The following is a 22738-nucleotide window of genomic DNA, read 5'->3' as shown; positions in this document are numbered from 1 at the left end:
TATTCTTTATAAAATTTACACTTCTCAAACAGACTTAATTTGGTTGTAATAACTCTTGAAAATAAATGTCAATGATGAAATAAGGTATGTGTCATGCATTTTAATGGTGGAGAGGTCCCAGGGAAAGGGGACTATCTGAAATGATGTGGAACATGCTAAAATTGTATCAATTTTATGCAAGGAAGCTCAAAGCTTTTTTGGCACTCAGGTAAAGCACGGCTCTCCGTTAAAACTTCAGTTTCCAACATCAAAGTTTCAGATTTGTACCATTTCACTGAATATTTCTGTAATCAATCCCTGACATAGAAAAGACTGGGATGTCAGTATGTATTATAACTGTATAGATCTAAAAGACACAAAATATTAATCATGAAGTTTTAATAAGTTATGAATCTTTTATATCTGTAAAAGAATCCACTTGTTTCCTCCTTAACAGTTTAAGTTCTTCTTAACTATTCCAAGACAGTTTAGAGAAATAAGTTCCCCTAATCTTCAAATTTATTTTTCTTGTTGGCAATATTATACACATGCTTTAGTGAAGTACCTAAATCTCCAATAATTATGCCCTTTAAGGGTTCTAAAATAGCCAAATATTAAGGATATTTGTATTAGAGTCCTTATTCACTATTCAAGACTTTTACTATAGGTAACTGATTTTATAAGTGAAGGTTTTTTTAAGTGATGCTGTTTCACTAGAGTATACAATGTGCACCTCTTTATAAGGTTGTATTCCAACAATATGCCTAATCTAGAAAACTGTCAGTATATTATTGCACTTTTTCTGGTGTGGCACCTGGACATTTGCTAAAGCTATTTCCTAGGGCATTAATAATTCATTTCAAATATTGAGTGAAATACTGGATTCTGGAGTGATGACTAGCATTAGCCCCTACATCTTGGGTTAATGTTTTTCAGAACGTTTAAGAATGGATCCTGTGCTCAAATGTAATTTAATAAGGTTGGAGAGTGAGCCCTGACCACTTGGAAATGGGACATGATCTTAAAATTGTGTAAGGTCCTACTTTTATTATTGAGACACTGGATAAATAGCTGAAAATGGTCAAAAGTTCATGATTTCTATTTCCCAATATTATAAAGTATTATTCATGAGCATACCTCAGTAGAGGGTTTAAGCAATCAGGAAGATACTCTAAATTTTATTAATTTTGGTAACTAATTTCATATGATTGAGGCATTCTGAACTACAAAAGAGGATAGAAGATGGAGGGATTCATTTAAAAACAGGAAGAAAGAAAAGGAAAGAGAATAAACTGTAATCTGTTTTCTTTACGTAGTTATTCACCAGTATTGGTATAAATGGGATAGTGCCTGGCCTTATCCACAGACCAAGAGAAGAGCTGATCATGCTGATATGAACAATAAAAAAATTTGGGGTGCAAAACAATGCATGACTATGGGACAGATCATGAAATAAAGAATATATATTAATGATAGTTTCTATAATATAAATAGCCTTTAATAAAAAAAATAATCTTTTTAATAACATTAATACTTCTATTTTCTGGAAAACATGCATGAAAAATGTATTCAATTCATTTGCAAAAAGAGGAAAAAAAATCAACCTAAGGTGAATACTGTACAATTCTGGAGCAAGAACTATTCGTGCTCATTTTCTCTCTATGATGATTATTTTACTGTATGGGTGCCCAGAATTTCCCTGGGAGATAAGAATCAGATTCTTGTAAATACTGTCCAGAAAAAAACAAAAAAAGCAACCCAAAAACTACCCTATAACAGGTCTCATTTGTGACTGCTTCCAAAACTTTGCAGATTAAGTCCCCAAACTGCCAAAAGGTTTGATTTATTAAAAAAGAAAAGTGGTGAAATCTTAAGAGTCCCTTCCACCCCAAACATTTTTCTTCATTAAACAAGGAGTCAAAAAACCCACTTCAAACTATAAGTTGAACAGCAATGAAAAAATAAGAAATTTCATTATCTCTAATCTTAATGTAATTTAACATCAAACTCCAGTTTACTTGGACCTAATGCAATAATAGGCTTTGCTTGTCCACATTTCAAGACATAAAATATTTGCAAGTCAAAAAAAGAGCATCATTCTTTTTCCTTCTCCATATTTTCTATGTATTTTGGGTTTTTTTGTTTTGTTTTTTAAAAAAAGATACAAACAATCTTCAAAGTTTACCTTTTTGGACTTAAGGCATAACATTAAATTGCGCATTATTCTAAAGCTTAATTTTGAAATGAACTAGTTTAGTGCTTTCAAACCCTGTTTGCATTTGCATTATTTAAATTACATAGTATTTTATTTCTGTTCTTGCTGTAAATTCTAATGCTGTTCATGGATTGTGCAATTCCTATGCAATCAGTCTTTGCCTGTTGACAGTTATTAACAGTGCAGTATAGAATCCAACATTGAGCTTTCAGTTTTTTAGTTATCATTTCAGTTCAAAGCATGCTGCTTAATTGTGTGGAAGATCCAATCCATTTTTGTTGTCCAGCCACCATGATGTGCATCATTCATTTGTTTCATGAAATATTCCAAAGCCTCTTGCTCAGTTTTATCTAAAGCTAGGGTCTTTCGAATATATGCAATATCATCAAAAGATTGTAGTTCTGGCATTCCAGAGCCAAGCATCATTGAGAAAAGATTTATGAAGAGATTGGCATGTTGCCGAATAGCTAGATAAGCCTTGTAACACATCTCCTGAAACCTACAAGTAATAAGAACAGTTTGGTCAGTATGAAGCAAATGGTGTTGATACCTTCAGGTCTTTGCTCAAATGTCACATCATTAGAGAGGCCTTCTTGGACAAACTTATAAAAAATAAAATTCCTCTCCTCAATCTGTTAATCCTACATGAGAAAGTAAACTCCATGAGTCCATAAGGACTTTGTTTAACTGCTTTATCACCAGTACCTACAATAATGCTTGGAACATTAGAAGTTTAATAAGGACTTACTACATGTATGAATTGATTCATTTAAGGTTTAGTCTAGGGCCAGGACTGCGTTACAGATAAAATAAAAATTTATAAAAGGTTTTAAAAATACTTTAAGATTTAAGATAGACTACTGATATACCTACCATAAGGTGGTAAAAAAAATTATGACTAAACATGGTAATTATAGTTGACTGAGTTCCTCAAATTGCATGACTTAAAAAACATCTTAAGTGCTATACATTATTTGTCAATATAGAGAAGATGGAGTCCAAATATTTAAACAGCAAAATTAAAAGCTTTTAATGTATTATGAAGTTTAAGAATCACTTCCCTTTAATGGACTAAATAATTTTTTCTATTTTCTTTACAACATTATATAATAAATAAAATTAATACATTAAAATGTTCAATTAATGCTATATGTTAATGTAACATATTACTTAAGTTGATTAAAAAATATCAATTGTTTTTGATACAGTGGCAAGAATTCTTTATATTGTGCTTTTGATTTCTTGAGCTTACCTCTCAAATTCTCTTGTCTTTGTGCATTCTTGGGCTCCTTTACTTATCACTATTAAGAAATCTTGTGTCAAAACAAATGGCACACGTTCTCGTTTATAACCAAATTTTTTCTTCTTGTGATCCAAAAAGTGTCCAAAATCTATATGAAACAGCTTTCAAAAATAAGAAATTACGTTATAGCTTAATAAATGCAGAAGTACAATATGCTGAATTAATAAATTTATGAACACCAAAGATGTTTAAAAAGAGAAGGCTATTAGGGGGTGGGTTGGGTGGGGGAGAGAAATTAGGGGAAAAGGGGACAACTGTAATTGAAAAACCAAAATAGAAAAAAAAATAAAATAAAATAAAAGAGAAGGCTATTACTTGTCCATCATCTTTAACCATGATGTTACTATTGTGACGATCTCCAATTCCCAAAATGAAGGTTGCAACACAATATCCAGCACATGAACGTGTGAACAGATCAATGGCTGCATCGTATCTGCAAAGAAGAAATAAATTCTTTAAGAGTACTGTGGAAATACAGAGCAATCCAGTCCAAACTGGGAAAAGATTGTCAAGTCTGTATTAAAACAATGAAAACAATCATTGACTTTAGGGGGAAAAAGTAATTAATTATGTCCAAAGATATGAGAAGTTTTGAGATTCTTAAGGTTTCAAAGGTTTCTAAGGACATTTCTAGATATTTTCTGACCAAAGCACAATTCTTAGTGAAAAAATACTTTTATGTAATTAAAATGTAATTTTCTAGTTATTATAACAATAAATTAGAAGTAAACATTTTAATGTGCAATGTTAATTTTTCTAAAAAAGAATAAGCAATAAGAAAAACACCTTTTAGATAGATACCCAAGTTGAATGTATGGATTTCACTAACTCATAAGCAATTCTGATCATTTAAATAAAAATAATCTCAAATATGTCAAAGGCTGAACATGTTTTTTCCCAAAGTAAGTACTGTTGTTTTCTCTGCTCTAACTCAGAAATACACTCAACCATTGAAAGATCTGTCTAACAAAAACTTAGATTAAATAGGAAGAAAAAGATAATCAGCTTACATTTCCCCTTTGTTCTTGTCTTTGAGCCACTGATGGAGCGTGTGGCTGTTGAACTGCAGTGCACCTTTCAGGCCCCCTTTGCACTGAATCTGCATGATAGTGTGGGAATTCCTCACCACCTCGATCAGGCCCACACAGTCACCAATGGACAGACACCCATAAGGTAACATTCTGAAAAAGGATCAAGATACTTGCAATTAAATGATGGGATTTTAAAATAGCAAATATTTCACTAGGTTAATACAGGAATATTTTAGTATTTGCAAATTTGTCTTGTTACTCACTTAACTTTAATTTTCATTTATTACAGTATGACATTCTAGAAAAGTTCTCAAAATTATCTGCCATCATTTATTATAACCTTCAACTGAAAAAGCATTTAATTATATATGAGAAAAACATTAAGACAATTATTGTGGCAATTAAAATTTCATAAACATTTGTAACTTAAAAATATGGATGAATTTAAAGATGTTTAATTGATAGCTAAATAATACTTTAAGGCAGCAGTTTCAAAATTTTGGTCTCAAGACCCCTTTATATTCTTAAAATTAACAGGGATTACATGGAGCTTTTATTTATGTGGGTAACATCTATTGATACTAGAAATTAAAATGGAGACAATAAACAATGAAATATTTATTAATGCATTTAAAAACAACAAACTATTATAAGGTAATATAAATAACATCTAGTATAACACAAAAACTATATCAAAAGAGTAACACTGCTTTCCATTACAGTAGTCCCTCTCCATATCGTGGTTCACTGTATCGTGGGATTTTTAAAAATATTATATTTAATTATTTATTGCGGATTTTTTACAATATCGCAGGATTTTGCAGTACTGTATACGTATGTTGTTAAAGTTAGACACGTTTAAGAGTGTAGAATAAATGTAAGGTTCCTACTTCGCGGAGGGGTCTAGAACATAATACCCGTGATAAGTGAGGGAATACTGTACTTAAAATTTCTTTAATGTCTGGCTTAACAGTACTGAGCTGAGTTCTCATATATGCTTGGAAATCTGGTCTCACACAGAATATACAGTATGAAAAAGGAGCATTATAATAGCCTTTTCAGATAATTATAGATATTGTTTCTTGATACTATTTCAAAACTTGACAAGAGATAGCTTCTCAAGCTGCAATATAGAATCTGAAACCACATCAATCAACTATTCATACTCTATTACATTAAAATCCATTTGTCTGTCTTGCCTGTGAATGGAACTTTTACAATGTATGGCTTTATATGAGTAATTTGGAAGATATTAGTTTATTATATTATGGAGGTCTTTCAAATGTTGATCCTTTTCATTACAGCAACTAAAAGATCACAACTGTCAATACAGGGGTAGGCAAAATAGGTTTACAGTTACGAGTATGTGAAACACAGAGGTTATTCGTGTATTATTATTTATTATTGTATTATTTTCCAACCGAACAACTGTAAACCTACTTTTGCCCAACTCCGTATTACCACCAATCTCATCAGAAAAGTCCTTTAATTTGGGGAGGGTGTTAGCTCCTACTGTGGGAGGGGTATGAAGTTTTCAAAATTCTAATTTTTGCTGGAAAGCTTAACTTTGACAATTAACAACAAATACTGTCAGTTGTCCTTGAAGAGAGGCTCGTATTGTTCATTTTCAAGAAAATGGCTGCCAAACACCCATGTCTGAACAACCACAGCTTGTCTATTCGTTTTCTTAAAGTAGAAATGGTATTCTATGAAAAGAGTAGTTAGTTCATCTCAGAATTCAAACAACCCACAAATGCTTTTCCTTGATTCAGCCATATTTTGGTGGTATGCGGCAGAAGTGCTTTATGGGTACTTCCCATTCACCACACAGAATATTAAAAAGGACATGCACTCAAGGGTAGAGATGGGAGGATTTAAAGAAAAAATGAAAAAAGCACCTAACACCCAAATTGGCACATAAGCCACACCACCCAGGGCAAGTACTAAAGTATGGTTTTTTTTGCTCTGTTTTTTTTCATTAGCTACTGTCCATTCTTTCCACCTTGCTAAATAGAGTAATAGTCTACACTTATTTTCATTTTCTCATTTAATTCCTTGTAGCCTAACCTCTCCACCTACCACTTTACTTAGTTAGCAATTTTTAAAGCCAACCATGAGTCATCAGATCCAAAGGTTTTTTCATAGTTCTCATGCTCTTAAATACCCTGAAGTACCTGACACTATAAATTGTTTGCGAACCTCTCCCCGCTTTGGGGCTCTGTGAATCACTTACTCTGGTCTTACTACTCTTTTGAACATTTCTCTTATGGAATCTTTTCTTCTACCTGCCCTGGTAAATACAGGACTTTCTTAAGGTTGTACTTCTGCTCATTCTCTCTTATTTTACATTTTATTACTGTTTAATATGCTCATAGTTGAGTCGCATAGACCCATAAGGCTTGTTCAGGGGAAACAAAAAACCAAGCAGAGTTACCATAAATCTGAACTACGTTTTGCCAATTATAAATAAAAATGTTATGATTTTATTTGAAATTAAACTTGAAACAAAAATTTTACTTAAATTTATTTAAGTCAGAAGAAAAATATTTAGAAAGTATTATGACAAAAACTTCCCAATGATCCAACTTACTTTCCAATGACCTAGCCTAACCTTAGGTCACTAATATACAATTAAATACTGTAATTACCATAGTTATATAGTTAAATCCTTTCCTTTACTGTCTAGCTCAGTATTTTCTTTTTTACTCTACTCCCCTGGGGGTGGTAGTAGTAGTGCCATATGGGTCTCTCATTACACAGGAAATTATACCAAAAAAGGAAACTTGATTCTTATACAGCAGAAGGGATCAAGTAGAGAATTAAGAGTTAAGAGTTAAAGTTGATAACTATATTTTGTTATTTGGCAGGTTACTTTAGATGTCATTTTTCTTCTTTGCAATAAAAGGGTTCTACTATTTGTCACTGATACATTTTTATATACTAGCTATTCTTAATTTATAAAAAGCATACAAAGAAACCCTAATACACTGATACATTTTTACACAGATACATTTTTATACACCAGCTATTCTTAATCTATAAGAAGCACACATTTTTATACACTAGCTATTCTTAATCTATAAGAAGCATACAAAGAAACTAATCTATCCTTCTGTAGCTAGAATTGATTCCTATCTCCTATACCCACTTACAGACAAAAATACCTTTGGAGAGGGTACCCTTTGTCTGAATGACACTAGATTTGCAAAGTAAGACAAGGAAAAACCATTAGAAGCAAAAATCATTAGATGATGACATGACAGAAAACTTGGGAGATAATACTGGTAACTGGAAGGCTGGCCAGAAATCAACAGAATGGTAAAAGCTGTAAGGCTAGTTGCTTTCACTAATTTTCCTGTGAAATTGATTCAAGATTTGGGGATGTAGAAAGTTTTAAAATTAGAAAATTTATATTCTAAAAGATACTTTCTTCTAAACCCTTAACTTCTGAAAGAAAACAGAGGCCTCTGTGTGTCCTGTGTCCTGTTCCTAAATAGTGCCACTCTGGAGGCAGTTGCAGTCTTGACCAGCTTGTAAGAGACAGCGCTTCTTAACGAGCTGAATCTCATTAGCTATTCTAAGCCAAAGAAGAGGAGGACAAAGGAAAGTACCATAGTGGAATCAACTAGTGTTCATTACTATGCCATACATTTCTTTATGGATATATGTCTCTGTAAGCTTTATAATTAGTATGTACTAATAGTTTACTTTTTCAGGATAACTTTCAACATACATGATGCCTTATTGGTTACATACCGAAGATCAAGACCTTGATTTTGCCAGATATTTTCCATAATGCGAATAATTTGAAGTGTTAGCATGTCTTGACGTAAATCTGAAATTCAAATAATATGTATCATCACTCAATGTCATAAGTTCAAATCTGGGTATCATGTTATCACATTGTTTTCAAATGATAAATAAATAGAGTTATATTTACTCTTCAAAATAATCTATAAGGAAGCAATATTTTGATTCTTTAACCCCTTTCTAAAGTATCTGCCTAAACCCGTCTATATAATAATGTAGGATAAGCTATTTTACAAAAATATTTAAACTAAAATATTTTTCTGAATCCCTAAATTTGAACATGTTCATATTAAAATATAAGTTAACAGAATTCAGTGCTGAAATGTCATTTCCCAATGGAAACCCATCAATGATCCTCCCACTGCTCCTGCCCCCAGTCTGTTTTCGAAGTAAATTAGGACCTTCTTTAATATGATTTCTTGGCATATTACACTTTTCTGTCATAGAAAATGATTTTGGCTTTCCGATTCTAAACCAGTACTTCTTTTCAATAATTATATGTACATATTCTAAAGGTTAACATCTGCTTAATATTATATATTTTACCACATGCATATTCCCTAAATAATCTTCATGGTTCATAAATATCCTGTATATAAAAAGATAGCTAAATTCATGCATCATAAGTTCATTAATACTCTTTCTTACCATCCCCATTTTTAAAGATGATCTCATTGTTCTGAAAGAGTAACTCTGACATGATGTCTGGGTTCTCCCAGTTCAACCACAGTGGCCTTTTTGCAGAAGACATAATGCGACACTCTTCAAGCCTTTAAAATAGTTAAAAACTTTACTAGGCACCTTAGCTTTGTTACTCTTTAACCCTCAATTTAATTTTAAAATAATACACAGTATAGCTTTCTGAAGTATTACAAAAATTTAAAACTTTCTATTCAATTTTATTTATGAATTCATTTCTAAGGGATTATAAACAGAAAATAAATATTAAGCTTAAAATTTCTTATATAATAGTATACGAATTTCCAACAAATATAGGGACACATTATTAGTTTTACAGATATTATGTTCCATTTCTTAACCCATGATACCATAAATTCTGGCCCCAGAGTGTTCTAAATTCTATCATTAAAGTAATAAAACTCATTCTGAATAAATGTAGTTCTGAACTAAAGAAAATTTTACAATTCTTACTTTGCAGGGCAGGAGAATGGGAGAAGGAAGCATATACAGGGTGGGGCAAAAGTAGGTTTACAGTTGTTCATATGGAAAATAACATAATAATTAATAAGTAATAATACAAGAATAAACTGTTTTGCCTACTCAAACTGTAAACCGACTTTTGCCCCACCCTTTGTAATTGAACATTTTAATTACAATAAACATTTTGATTTTCCTTAAGCTTTTTCTCCCAAGAAGGTACTTACTTAAATATATCAATAAAACGTGCAATGAAGTACCTTACCTGAGATTTCCTAACTGATGAGCAGGATTTAGAGGAGATAGAAAGCCCTGTAGAGCATCCATGAAATCTGGTCGCCGCATTTGCTCGACTAAAAACTTCATCTGTACCTGATAAATTAGTATACTCATGGTTAGGGACTGGTTTCCTAAAAGGTAAAACCAACTGCAAATTTCTTTGAGACAACGGCAGTCTTTGAATCTATATTTTGGCTCACAGCATTCTAGTTAGAAGGGTTTCTATAACACAGAACAGCACAGCTCAGGCAGAGAGGAAAAGAGTGGCAGAACCATGCCCCTTCCTGTGAGAACTCTGCATGATGATGGAGGCAACGTTTTGGCTCTAGAACAGGGCGTGGTCAAGTACAGCAGGTGAGTGGCCAGCTTTTGTAAATCAAACAACATTGAATATAGCCATGCCCATTCATTTAGACATTGGCTGCTTTAATACTAGAATAGCACAGTTGAGTAATTACAACAGAGTCCTCATGGCCTGCAAATGTAAAGTATTTACTATCTGGCCTTTTAAGAACATCATATTCACTATCTTTCTGTTGGATAGAAAAGGTCATATGAGGCTAAAAGAAATTGTTGAGAAAAGAACTTATAAAAAATAATTGTTACAGTGAGTTTCACACTATACTCAGGTTCTAGTATATAGTTAGAAACACCCCATTTTTAATCAATTCAAACTAGAGCCCAGACCTACTGAGCTATCACGCAATAATTGCCACTTTATTTTAGAAAACATCTACTGAAAAATTAAAATGCGAGTGGGGAAAAAAAGTATGTATAGGACCTAAGAAGTCAAAATAAACTTACTTTCATGTTGGAATTTTAGTAACAAAGTTTTCCCCCCCTTCCTTATTATGTATAAATGAATAGCTAGAAAATCTAGTCATCACTGACTGGGGCAGCTCTTGATCATATAAAGGCGATTCCTCTTCTATCACTATCGACCCTAATGTTAGCATACTGCTCCTACACTTTATTACTGTTATGATAAAACACAAAACCATACAAAGTGTAACTGCTTTTAGTCCTATGACTGCATTTTTTAATCACTTGAATTTCATAGAAGAAAATTTTTTTAAAGATTTTATTTATGTATTTTTAGAGAAGGGAGGGAGAAAGAGAGGGAGAGAAACATTTATCAGTTGCCTATTGTACGCCCCCAACTGCGGACCTGGCCCACAATCCAGGCATGTACCCCGACTGGGAATCAAACCAGCGACCTTTTGGCTCACAGGCCGGTGCTCAATCCACTGAGCCACACCAGCCAGGGCAGAAAATCTTTTTTTTAAATCTGTGTATTTTTTAAATAAAATTTTCCTTTTAAACTACAGGTGACATACAATATTATATTCATTCAGATGTACAACCCAGTTATTAGACATTTATATAATTTATGAAGTGATTATCCTGATAAATCTAGTACCCACTTGGCCCCATGCATAGTTATTACAATATTATTGCTGTATTCCCTGTGCTGTACATCCCTATGACTATTCCGTATCTACTAATTTGTACTTCTTAATACTTTCATCTTTTTCAACTATCCCCCAAACTCCCTCCCATCTGGCAACCATTAAAATGTTCCCTGTGTCTATGAGTCTGTTTCTGTTTTGCTTGTTCATATTGTTCTTTAGATTCCCAAAATCCCATGACTGTATTTTTACTTCTCTATCACAATCCCACTTAAACCAATGGTAATTTGAGTACAGTATTCCCTCATTTATCGTGGATATTCTAGCCTGCCCCGCCACCCCCTACCCCCCGCGATAGGTGAAAATCCATGAAGTAGGAACCTTACATTTATTTTAGTATTTATATATATTTTAAGACTTTATAAACCCTTCCCACACACTTATAAACCGTTCTCAGTCCCTTATTAACCTTTCCCACTCCTTTATTAACATTTTCCACACTTTTATAAACACTATGTTCATAAACATATTCTACCCTCTTAAACCTATGTAACTTTAACAACATATGTATACAGTACTGCAAAATCCTGCGATATAGTGAAAAATCCGTGATAAATAATTAAATATAATATTTTTAAAAATCCCATGATACAGTGAGGCTGTGATAAGTGAACCGCAATATAGAGAGAAACTACTGTAATGAATTTCATGTTCCTAATTAATCCACTGTATCATAGCCAATCTGTTATATAAAAATTCCAGCTTAGAAAAAATGCCTATATTTACAAATTCAACTAATATCTAGTTTCTTTTTTCTTATCTAAGTTACAATATAAATATAACATACTTTATTCTTTCAAAGCAGTCTAGCCCCATCTTGCTCACAATTCCAGCATCAAAAACAGTACAATTATCATTATTTTCTTAATTTTTAAAGTATATTTTATTGATTATGTTGTTACAGTAATCCCAATTTCTTATCCCTTTGCTCCCCTCTTCCTGGTACCACCCTTCCCTCCAGCAATCTGACCCCCCTTAGTTCATGTCCATGAGTCATGCATATAAATTCTTTGGATTCACCCTTTCCTGTATTATTCTTAACTTCCCTCTGTCTATTTTGTACCTACCAATTATGTTTCTTAGTTCCTGAACCATTTCCCCATTTCTCCCCGTTCCGCTCCCAGCTGATAACCCTGTAAATGATCCTCACACCTATGATTCTGTTCCTGTTCTGGTTGTTAGCTTAGTTTATTTTTTAGATCCAGTTGTTGATAATTGTGTTTGTTGTCACAATTATTTTTTTAATAACCTATATTTAAACTTATATGCCACAACTTTAATAAAATAAACTCAGTGGCATTTAGATTAAAATAGTTACTTTCTTTTAAAGTTTTTTTTCAAGCAATATTAACAAATATGCTGGAGAAATTAATTCAGTACTGCTAATTTACACTCTGTCCTTTGGGGACTCACTAATAAACTAAGATTTTTTTTCATTTTCACTAAAGATAAAGTGTGATTTCACTTTTTACTATAAAACATAGTGGATTAAATACAGGATAAAGAATAGCAAAAGGCCATAAACAATCTTCACAATTTGTATTCCTTGGTATCACTACGTGACTGCAGATGACTAGAGTGTGTGACATTTACTGAGTGACTAAGTGTCCATTTTAAACTTAGAAATGTAAAAACTAATTTCCATTCATTTTCAAGGTCATTACTAAAAGATAATAAATAACACAGAATAGGAAAAAATTATTTTTAAAAGTTAGGATTATATAAAAGAGAAAGGAAGAGAAAGAAGAGAGAACTAACATTTTGGGGGCACATCCCATGTTGTAGGGGCTGTGACAGGTGCTTTGCATATCTCATGTAACTTAATTCTCATGACAACCCTATGAAGAAAGTATTATTCCCATTTTACAGATGAGGAAGATGAATCTCAAAGACTAAATAATGTGTCCAACATTATGCAGCTGAGAGCCAGTGGAAATGGATTCAAGTCCTAATATTCTTGATTCTAAGACTCATGATTTGCATACACAGAGATGAGCAAAAGTAGGTTTACAATTGTTTGTATGGAAAAAATACAAATAAATAATACAATAATTAATAAGTATCAATTACTTGCATACTCACAACTCTAAACCTACTTTTGCCCACTCCTGCATATTGGTATCTCAAATAACCTTGCCCCACTGCAATAAAGAGTCTCGAAAACAAATTGAAAGTCACATACCTTTTGTGTTTCATCCTTCTTCTCTTGCTTGAGAATGTCAGTTAAGTTAATGAGCTTTTCCATAGCCTCAACTTGCCTATTCAGGTGCTTCAAATACATCCCACATGCACGACAATAGGATTCCAAAAGTAGGCCAAACCTCTGACTGACTGTTTTATTGTGCATCTCAGATCTAGAAGAAGAATGCAAGATTTTTTTTAAAGGACTGTGTGTGTGTGTGTGTGTGTGTACAGTCTTAAGTGAGTGTACATATCACTTTTAGGAAAGTAAAAAATTCATTTTCTAAATCCAATAAATGTTATCATCATACTAACAGTGAAGTGATTTAAAAACCTATCATTTCGAAGCAAAACAATCAAGGGCTTTAGGTAGTTCCTGCAAATGTTAACTTAATGAACTAGCTTTTAGATTTATTTCAACTACTTTTTATTAACAGATCTCAGTACAAGATATATAAACAGGAAAAAAGGGAAAGTAGGTACAAAAAAAAAAATTGAATAGGGAATGAGTTAAGAGTTCAGTGAATACTATTAGACTCTTCTGGCATACGTGTTCCTTTCCTATACCGCCTCTGAATTTAAGTTATTTTAAACCCAGCTTGTAGGTTTTACTTTTAACTTATTTTAACATTTAAGAATGCATATTAATTGCAAATTTGTTTCTAAATTTAGAAAAAAGCGTATGGTGTATGACTCCTAGCTTTGAGTACTTACTGTATTCTATAAAATATTTTCTATTCTTTTTTAAAACCTTTTTTTTTTATCCTCACCTGAGAACATGCTTATTGATTTTAGAGAGAAGGGAAAGGAAGGCAAGAGAGAGGGAGGGAAACACTGATGTGAGAAACATGGACTGGTTACCTCCTGTATGTGCCTTGACTGGAACCTAACCTCAACCCAGGCATGTGTGCCCTGACCCAGAATGGAACCCACTACACCTTTCCGTTTATGGGACGACACTCCACTCAACTGAGCCACACCAGCCAGGGCTTTTAAATTCATAATTAGTTTTCTAGCAAGAAAGTTGAGATTTTTTTTGTCATTATTCTTCTGAATTCCAAGGTAAGATTTTTTTCTTTATTTTGGGGTATTTTAATTCACATACACAGCGAAACCAAATACATCATTAATCAACATTAATGCAGCAGATTTAACTTTGCTTAAAATAGAATAAAATCTTTAAAAATATTTCAGCTCTCATTCCTGTAGAAAATTCAATTTTGAATTTTACCACTTATTAAATGTTAAAGAGAAAAGGTTGAGGGGAAACTCATCATTGGTATAGTACAGAATACTCTTCCAGACAAACAAAAGCTATAGTATATAAGTATATGTATTTATACATATATTAAGAAAGTAATATGATCTAAAAAATTTAATTTGAAAATAATTAGACTTACTTTAAATGCCAAAAGAAAAAGTGCCCAATCCTTTGATTAGTCAATGCTTTTTTGAGTAAAAATCTCACAAGCAGATTATCCAAATACTGTTCATATTTTAGGACCTATGTGTTTAAAAACAAACAAACATAAAAACAACTTTACATAAATCAGGTCAGTTTTTGCATGGCTGGATTTAAAAATAATTTTTTTAGAAAGAAAGTAGATACTACTGCTAACAAAAATGATTTTTAAACTGCACTAACGAGCAAAATAGAGACAGACTCATAGCAGGCTGACAGCTCTGGATGGGGGCGGGAGGCACGGTTGGGGGCAGTTGGGGTGGGTGAAGGGATCTAGGTAAAAAGAAAAATAAAAGAGAAAGAACTCATAAGCATGCACAACTGTGTGGTGATTGCTGCGTTGTGCGGAGGTGGAGGCAGGTGAGTGGAGGTAGCGGAGGGTACAGGGGAGATAAATGGTAATGGAAAAAATACAACAAAATTTAAAAAAAATTAAAAGCAATTAATACAGTAAGTTTTGGAAGTTGCATGGATTTAGAATAAAACATTATTTTTCTATTTTATGTTATTTTACCTGTACTAGCTGAATTAGGTACTGAGAAAGTTTGTCATCTGTTAAATATTTTTCTAGGCATCGAACAGCAAAACCTCGAACCATAGGATCTGGGTAGTTGCAGTCCAGAAGCTCCATGGCCTGTTCGGGTTTGATTGGAGGCCAATCTTTCACCAAGCAGTACATCTGTGTACAACGCAAAGACAGTTGTGAATGAACCCTCTAAGACATTGTCTTAATTTCTTACTTTAGGATTAGTTTAGATAAAAGCCACACCCCTACCCCCATAATAAATTTTCAGTGCTTAAAATGTTCAGTTCTAATTAATTTTATTAGTGGAAGTAGTGTGAATGGTATTTTTCTCTACTATATTACCATTATTAATTAATTTAATACAGTCTATTTCATCTCATATGTATACTGACTTTCTGAGAAAATAATTTGAGCAACATACCTATTCTGTGCAACAGTTATTCAGTAATCTCAAACATGCATTTACCTGAGCTACTTCATCTCTAGAATTCCATTTAACAGATAGAAGCAATTTGGGTAGAATTTCAGGGATAGTTACACAATAGTGTCTGTGTGGAAAAGAAAACAAAATAAAAAACATTCTTGCATATTATTGAAAAGGCCTAGATGTCTAAATTTCGACTGTTCAATCTTTAAGAAGTACCAAACACTTAAAACTATTTTTACCATTACTAGCCTTCTTTAACATCAAAAGGAATCAGTGTTTAACATTTTGCTGCATATATATGTATATATATATTTAGATACAGTTATAATGGCAAGGAAGGCAAAAGAAAACTTCAAATGGAAGACAGGTACTTAGGAAAAATTATTAATTTATTTTATAACACTCTTTATATAGCCCCTTCTATTCACCCACTTAAGCAACCTGAACCATGAGAAGAGTCACTACTTCTACTGTGGTCACTGGAAAGAATTTATGTTTTAACAAACTTTCTGTAGAAATGCACTACAATTGCTTTATTTACAATTGCACTACCAAGTAGTTGGATAATCTCTTCATAAATAAAAGGCATTACACTCTTACTTTGAGGAAGTGTAAGAGAAAAAGGAAAATGGAGGCAACTCCTAAGAACTGAAATATCCAGACCAACTAAGTTGATCTAAAACTACAGGATATTTTTTGGATCTTGGATTTTATTAAAAAACAAAAATGAAAACCAAATCCTAAAAAAAGTCTTATCAACTTAGAATTTAACAAAAAGCCTTCGATGTGCAAAGTTAGCACCAATGCAGCATGACTTTTCTAGAAATATTGATCTGTATCTCCAGCTTTAAAAAGGATACTATTTAGAATAAAAAGTAATGTAAATTATGCTATATTTTAATATGTATGGTGGAAAAATGGCAAGATCAGCCAAAGTCAATTTTTTCTTTTCTTCTGTAACATAAGAAACAGAGACTCTTCATCTTAACACTTACCTGTGGCTCCACAGAAAATCTTTCTCTTGCTCAGTGATTTCAGATAGAGGATCTCGGGTACAAATTGCTCGAAGCTGTTCTTTATCATTTTCCCTTAATTCATTGTCTCTGGCTAGTCTGTTACTCTGTAAAATAAAGTAGTCTTTTATGTGATTTTCTTTGCTATATTTTTTTCACCCAGGGTTCATGAGTGATATACACAAAAAAAGAAAATTGTCAATAAACTTTACATTGCTTATTAACTGTTGTGAAACAGTTTACTATTCCCATTTCAAGACTTTATTTTAGGGATAGAGAAGAAACAACTTCAGACAGTATTTGTGGAACAAATCCCTTAACTTACTTGGTTAACATTACCACAACCACAGAACAATAACTGCCAAAGTTAGTCAGGGCTAAGATGATTGGAATATTAGGGGTAGTAGTGAATAATTTACTTCTTTTGCTGATGAGGACCCTTCTTAGTATTCTAACTAACCAACTAAAGTTACTAAAATAAGAAAATATAAAATAGTAAAATAATAATATTAAAATGTAAATTCTTCCATAATCTTTGCCTGAATACATCCATACAATCACTCTAATGTTTTCAAATTTTAAAAAAGTAAAAATAAATAAGGGAAAAAAGCAAAAGTAATACCTCCATTAAAACTATATATATTACATGTTTGGAAACTAAAAAGTAAACATCATAACTTTTGGTATAATTCCAAGATTCCAAGTAAGGCATTATTTCCTTTATATATAGATATTAACTACATAATAACTATGAAATCATATTAATGTATTATAAAAAACAATTATACATCCCTCAGAATGAGTCACACATATTACTAATGGCTAAAAAGGAAATCAAACATCCATGCTACTAGGTTTTTATACACTTAAATTGTTAACTTATCTAACAGCATCAAGAAATATCACTGGCACAAATTCACTCAACAAATATTTATTAAAACATTTACTGTGTGCTTTGTCTTGTTCTTACTGGTGGGGGCCATAAAACTGTAAAAGAACCTGTAGTGGAAAATTTAATAAACACATAAGAAAAATATTGGAGAGCTGACTTAAATACTATGGGTGACCTAACAGAGGATGACTGAGTGACTACTTTAGACTGGGTGTTCAGAAATGGCCTTGGAGAGGGTGATATTTAATTTGTGATCCAATGACCAGGAAGAACGATCCACACAAAGATCCAGAAAAAGTACTGCAGATGGAAGGAACAATGGAAGGACCTAAGGAGAGGATGAGATTGTGCGAAGGCCAGTGAGCCTGAAGCCCAATAGATGAGTAATATGATCCCTGTTCAAGGCTTGTAAAATTTGCAGGTCAAGGTAAAAGGTTTGGATTTTATTTTTACCAAAAGTTATTTAAACAATGAATCATGATTTGATTTACGTTCAATAAATGTTATGCTGGGTGCTCTGTAGAAGGAGGGAGATTACTGAAATAGTTCAGGTGAGAGATAATACATGTTCAACCCTCAATTCACCAGGAAAAGTACTCATTACCATTTACCATCTGGGTCCATGGACTCTTGCTTCACAGGAAGGTTCTTATTCCACTGAGCCATGCAGGCCTGGCTTTGGGTCCATGGACTCTTAATTCTTTTATATCATTTACTTATTTTTATTTGTTTATATTTTTAATATAGAATAACTTAGAGAAGAATAAAGCAATGATTAAAAACAATTACATGGCATCTTGGTAAGAATTTAAACCTAGTAAAATCAAGGTTAAAATACAAAATAAGCAACATCTTTTGAATGCAGATAATTGCTTGCTCATCAACTGTCATGCATGAGCCTGGACCATATCTATCTTATAAATACTGAGTCCAGATTTTAAATATATATCTAGAAAATTCTAGTTTATCATTACTTCTGGCTCTTCCTGTACCTGTAAATCAAAATGCAGTATTTTTGAAGACTTTGGTGCCTCATAATTTTGTTAGAATGGCCATCTTCTTTGCTTCATATTTGTAAAACATTTCTATTTTTACACTTACAGACACCAATCAGAATAATGAATCCAGGGAATTTTTAAATTTCTACATCACCTTCTTCCTTCCAGTTATAGGTATAACTAATTGGACAGGAATATACCATGAGAATGCTTATCAGTATTTCAATCCCAATTTAAAAATTAAGGAATTCCTGCTCAGTAATAATGAAATGGTTAAGAGTAAGATGCTCAATATTTATTAAACAGGGACATTGGGTAAGTTATTTAGATTCCTTTAGCCTGTTTCCTTCTTAGTGAAATAAGGATTATAATAGTACCTACCTTCATACAGATTCCTTTTAAAATTAAATGAGATAATGTGAAAAGTGATTGGTATGGCATTTGGTACACAGTAAGCACTTGATAGATATTAGCAATTGTCATCAAGAAATTAAACTAGTCAAGGAACAAGATAAAGGACCCATGAATTTGAATAACAGGGTGGGGCTTGACTATGGGAGTGAGGGTGGGCGGGGCAGAGGAGAGTAATGTGGGGGAAAAACAGGGACAACTATAATTGAACAACAATAAAATAAAATAAATGAAAAAAATTAAACTTACAGAATACTGGCTTCATTTTTCAAGAAATAGAATCTCTTTAATATCAAAAAGGTTAATTGTACTTTTAGTATCTGACAAAACTCATTACATTTATTTGTACTTAAATTGCCTTTTATATATCTTTGAAATTGCATAAGCAGGGAAGGTAAAGGTCATTATCCAGTTTACAAAAGGTACTGGTAAACTCTTTACTGAAAGTTTCTAAATGCTGGATTGCCAGCTGCCCCTGGGTGCTGCTGTTATTGTACCCAGCAATATATAAAATATGGCAGCCATATTTCAGAACCTCTTGCCCCCATATTCACTGGTTGGTCTATTTATAACCTACAACCAGGCCAAAAAAAAAAGTGATAAATTTGAAAATTAGAAAAACAGATAACAAAAACAAAAGTGTCTTCTTCTCTTAGCATTGACACCTTTGCCCTTGAGAAATAAGCAAGAGTTAATGGTCCCTAACCAAGTTATACTGTGGTTCAAAAGTTATGGCCAAGATCAGTCAAGTAGATCAATATTTAAATTCTATTTTCTATACACTCTTTTCTAGGGGATCTGCGCTATGATGGTGAAGCAATTTCCTCTGCTTCCAAACTGACCTAACAATATATTTATACTTTGGTTCAACTTACTATTTCCAAGAGGTTTTTTCTGAACCCAACATTAGTCTTTCTCTCCCATCCCTCAGTTAATCATTCTTAGCATACTATCACTTCTCCTTCATAGCATTAGCCATGATCTATAATCTTATATTTTTGCTTTTACCTGTTTAATGTCTATTTTCACCATTAGATTGCATACTCAGTGGAAGTCTCTTTCAGTCACAACTTTATTACCTAGTATGTATCATGCAATAAATATATACACAGACTTGGCATTCAATAAATATTTGTTAAACTGAAGGCAGGTTAGAGAGCTATGACTAAACTAAAAAGAGGCAGGGCTGCAGTAAAAGTATTAGCATATACAGAATTTCATTATATTGTATTACTATTATATTTTATTACCCCTAGAGCCTATGCCAGTGTAACTAAAACACAAGAAGCCCTTTCATACAAAGAGTATGTACCCAAATCCACTGATTATGATTGAGACTTAAGACAACTCAAGTTATTTGCCTTACCAGTCCTGCATGGGAATAACTAAATCCTGCTTCTCGGGACACAGACCAATTGGCATGCTCTTCAATCACTGTCATATCTGGAAACTTTACCACACTGCTGAACCAGTCAAACTCCAACTCTAAGCATGGAGTTTCCTAAGAGATGGAATAGAAGTTATTACATATATTGTGTTTGACTGTTAAAAAAAGGAAAAAGCCCTGGCTGTTGTGGTACAGTGGATTGAGTACTGGCCTGTGAACAGAAAGGTTGCTGGTTCAATTCCCAGTCCAGGAACATGCCTGGGTTGCAGGAAAGGTTCCCAGTTGGGGTGTGCCAGAGGCAGCCAATTGATATATCTCTAATACACCGATGTTCCTCTCCCTCTTCCTCCCTCCCTTCCCCTCTCTCTCTAAAAAATAATTAATAAAATCTCAGAAAAAGAAAGTAGCTTTCCCAGAATAATATAACTAATAAGTGGCAGAAAAAGAAAAAGAATTCTAATTTATAATAATAAAAAGCTTACTTTATTTGGATTTGATCCAGTAACACCAATAGGATTCAGCAAATCTTCTAATCCATGAGGTACTGGCCAAAGATTCAAAGCCATTTTTCCAGATACTAAAGTATCTGTGTAATCAAACAAGTTTATATTTCCCCACGCCAATGGACAGTGTTCCTTAAAAAAACAAACAAACAAAAAAACAGAAAAATATTCACTACTCTGTGGAATAAATTATTAAGACACATTTCAAAGCACTTTTTTCCCCCCAGGAAGCAGAATTCAACAACTATCTTCATAATAATATCTATAATAAGCCATATTAATTTTTTCAAAGTATAAGTAAGTCTCTTTCCTTTTTCCCATTTAAAGTTACATGTCTTTCTCTAATTATTATTAGGAAATATAAACTGAAGTAAGCAAGACATATATGCATGTATATATTTGTGTGTAGTCACTTTGCATGTTCAAAAAATTGTATCAGTCTGATTTCAGGACATGCTCACTCATCATAAATAAATTCTGGAAGCTCTCCCAAGCTATTCTTCTATGATACATTTATTTATTTAAAAAATTTAAATATTTATTTATTTTAAATAAAAATAATATCCATTTCTTGATAAAAGTTCAATAAGCAGTGTAAGAGTTTCTAAGGGTGAATATAATTGTTTCTTCTAAAATACTTTACCTCTTTAGCACCCTTTCGACCTTTAACAGAACAAATGGAAAGGCAAAGCCGAGCAGCACGAGGAAGATCAGGAATGTATATATCGTAATTCAGCCATTCATTCCACCTATGAAAAATTAAATTAAAAAAAAAAAAGAATTTACCAAAAAAGGGTTTATCCAGAGTATATATATGACTCCTACAAACCATCAAAGAATAAATAAATAAAACAGAAAAACAGGACCATGATTGAATGGAACTGACATTTCACAAGATCATATCCAAATGGCCAATGAACATGGAAAAGTAGTCAATATCATTTGTCATTCAGGAAATGCAAAATAAAATGTCATGGAGCTATCCCTATACAAGAGGTTGGCTAAAACTATAAAGATCAATGATACCAAGGGTGTTTACAATGTGTAGTAGCAGGAAATCTCATATACTGCTAGCAAAGATGTAATTTATACAACCAATGTGGAAAGCATAATCTACTAAAAGTGACTTAAGACTCAGCTCCACCTCTCTGTATAAAATCAAAGAAATGAATACATTTATGCATAAATCTTAATATTATTTACGATATTCCAAAACTGCAATCTTTTTAAAAAATATTTTATTTTTTAATTATTTTTTAAGATTTTATTTATTTATTTTTAGAGAGAGGGGAAGGGAGGGAGAAAGAGAGGGAGAAAAACATCAATGTGTGGTTGCCTCTCGTGCTCCCCCAACTGGGGCCCTGGCCCGCAACCCAGGCATGTGCCCTGACTGGGTCTCAAACCTGAGACCCTTTGGTTCATAGGCCAGTGTTCAATCCACTGAGCCACACTAGCCTGTGCAACTGCAAACAATCTTAATATATAGTGGTAAAATAGATAAATTGTGGTATATTCATATAATGGGATACACAGTAAATATGAAGAGCCAAGTAAAATACATAGTTGTTATTTTTTTAGAATGATTATAGCAATGGTTAAGAGTATAAACTCTGAAGTCACACTGCCTACAGTAGAATCTTGTTTCTTATGTTGTATTACATGTGTGACCCTTACTTTGTGTTCTCATCTTGGAA

General features: G+C 32.7%; 1 protein-coding gene across 1 annotated transcript in view; it reads right to left on the bottom strand.

The window, feature by feature from the left end:
- PIK3CA (phosphatidylinositol-4,5-bisphosphate 3-kinase catalytic subunit alpha) overlaps nucleotides 1-22738 on the bottom strand; it is an 87440-nt gene continuing 64702 nt past the window's right edge. Inside the window, exons 7-21 of the mRNA XM_090274098.1 lie at nucleotides 21688-21793; nucleotides 21024-21176; nucleotides 20521-20655; nucleotides 16836-16960; nucleotides 15880-15961; nucleotides 15402-15566; nucleotides 14826-14929; nucleotides 13427-13598; nucleotides 9762-9868; nucleotides 8987-9108; nucleotides 8285-8363; nucleotides 4508-4678; nucleotides 3813-3930; nucleotides 3447-3598; nucleotides 1-2693 (exon numbers count right to left, since the gene is read on the bottom strand). Coding sequence (XP_090130224.1) covers nucleotides 2423-2693; nucleotides 3447-3598; nucleotides 3813-3930; nucleotides 4508-4678; nucleotides 8285-8363; nucleotides 8987-9108; nucleotides 9762-9868; nucleotides 13427-13598; nucleotides 14826-14929; nucleotides 15402-15566; nucleotides 15880-15961; nucleotides 16836-16960; nucleotides 20521-20655; nucleotides 21024-21176; nucleotides 21688-21793 — 2062 coding nt within the window. The 3' untranslated portion in view covers nucleotides 1-2422. The remainder of the gene's footprint in view (nucleotides 2694-3446; nucleotides 3599-3812; nucleotides 3931-4507; nucleotides 4679-8284; nucleotides 8364-8986; nucleotides 9109-9761; nucleotides 9869-13426; nucleotides 13599-14825; nucleotides 14930-15401; nucleotides 15567-15879; nucleotides 15962-16835; nucleotides 16961-20520; nucleotides 20656-21023; nucleotides 21177-21687; nucleotides 21794-22738) is intronic.

The sequence above is a fragment of the Furipterus horrens genome, unplaced genomic scaffold (genome assembly GCF_987537825.1).
Source record: "Furipterus horrens unplaced genomic scaffold, mFurHor1.1.pri manual_scaffold_1, whole genome shotgun sequence".
Taxonomy (NCBI): Eukaryota; Metazoa; Chordata; class Mammalia; order Chiroptera; family Furipteridae; genus Furipterus; species Furipterus horrens.
Note: the sequence above shows the minus strand (reverse complement) of the source record. Positions and strands in the feature narration are given on the sequence as shown.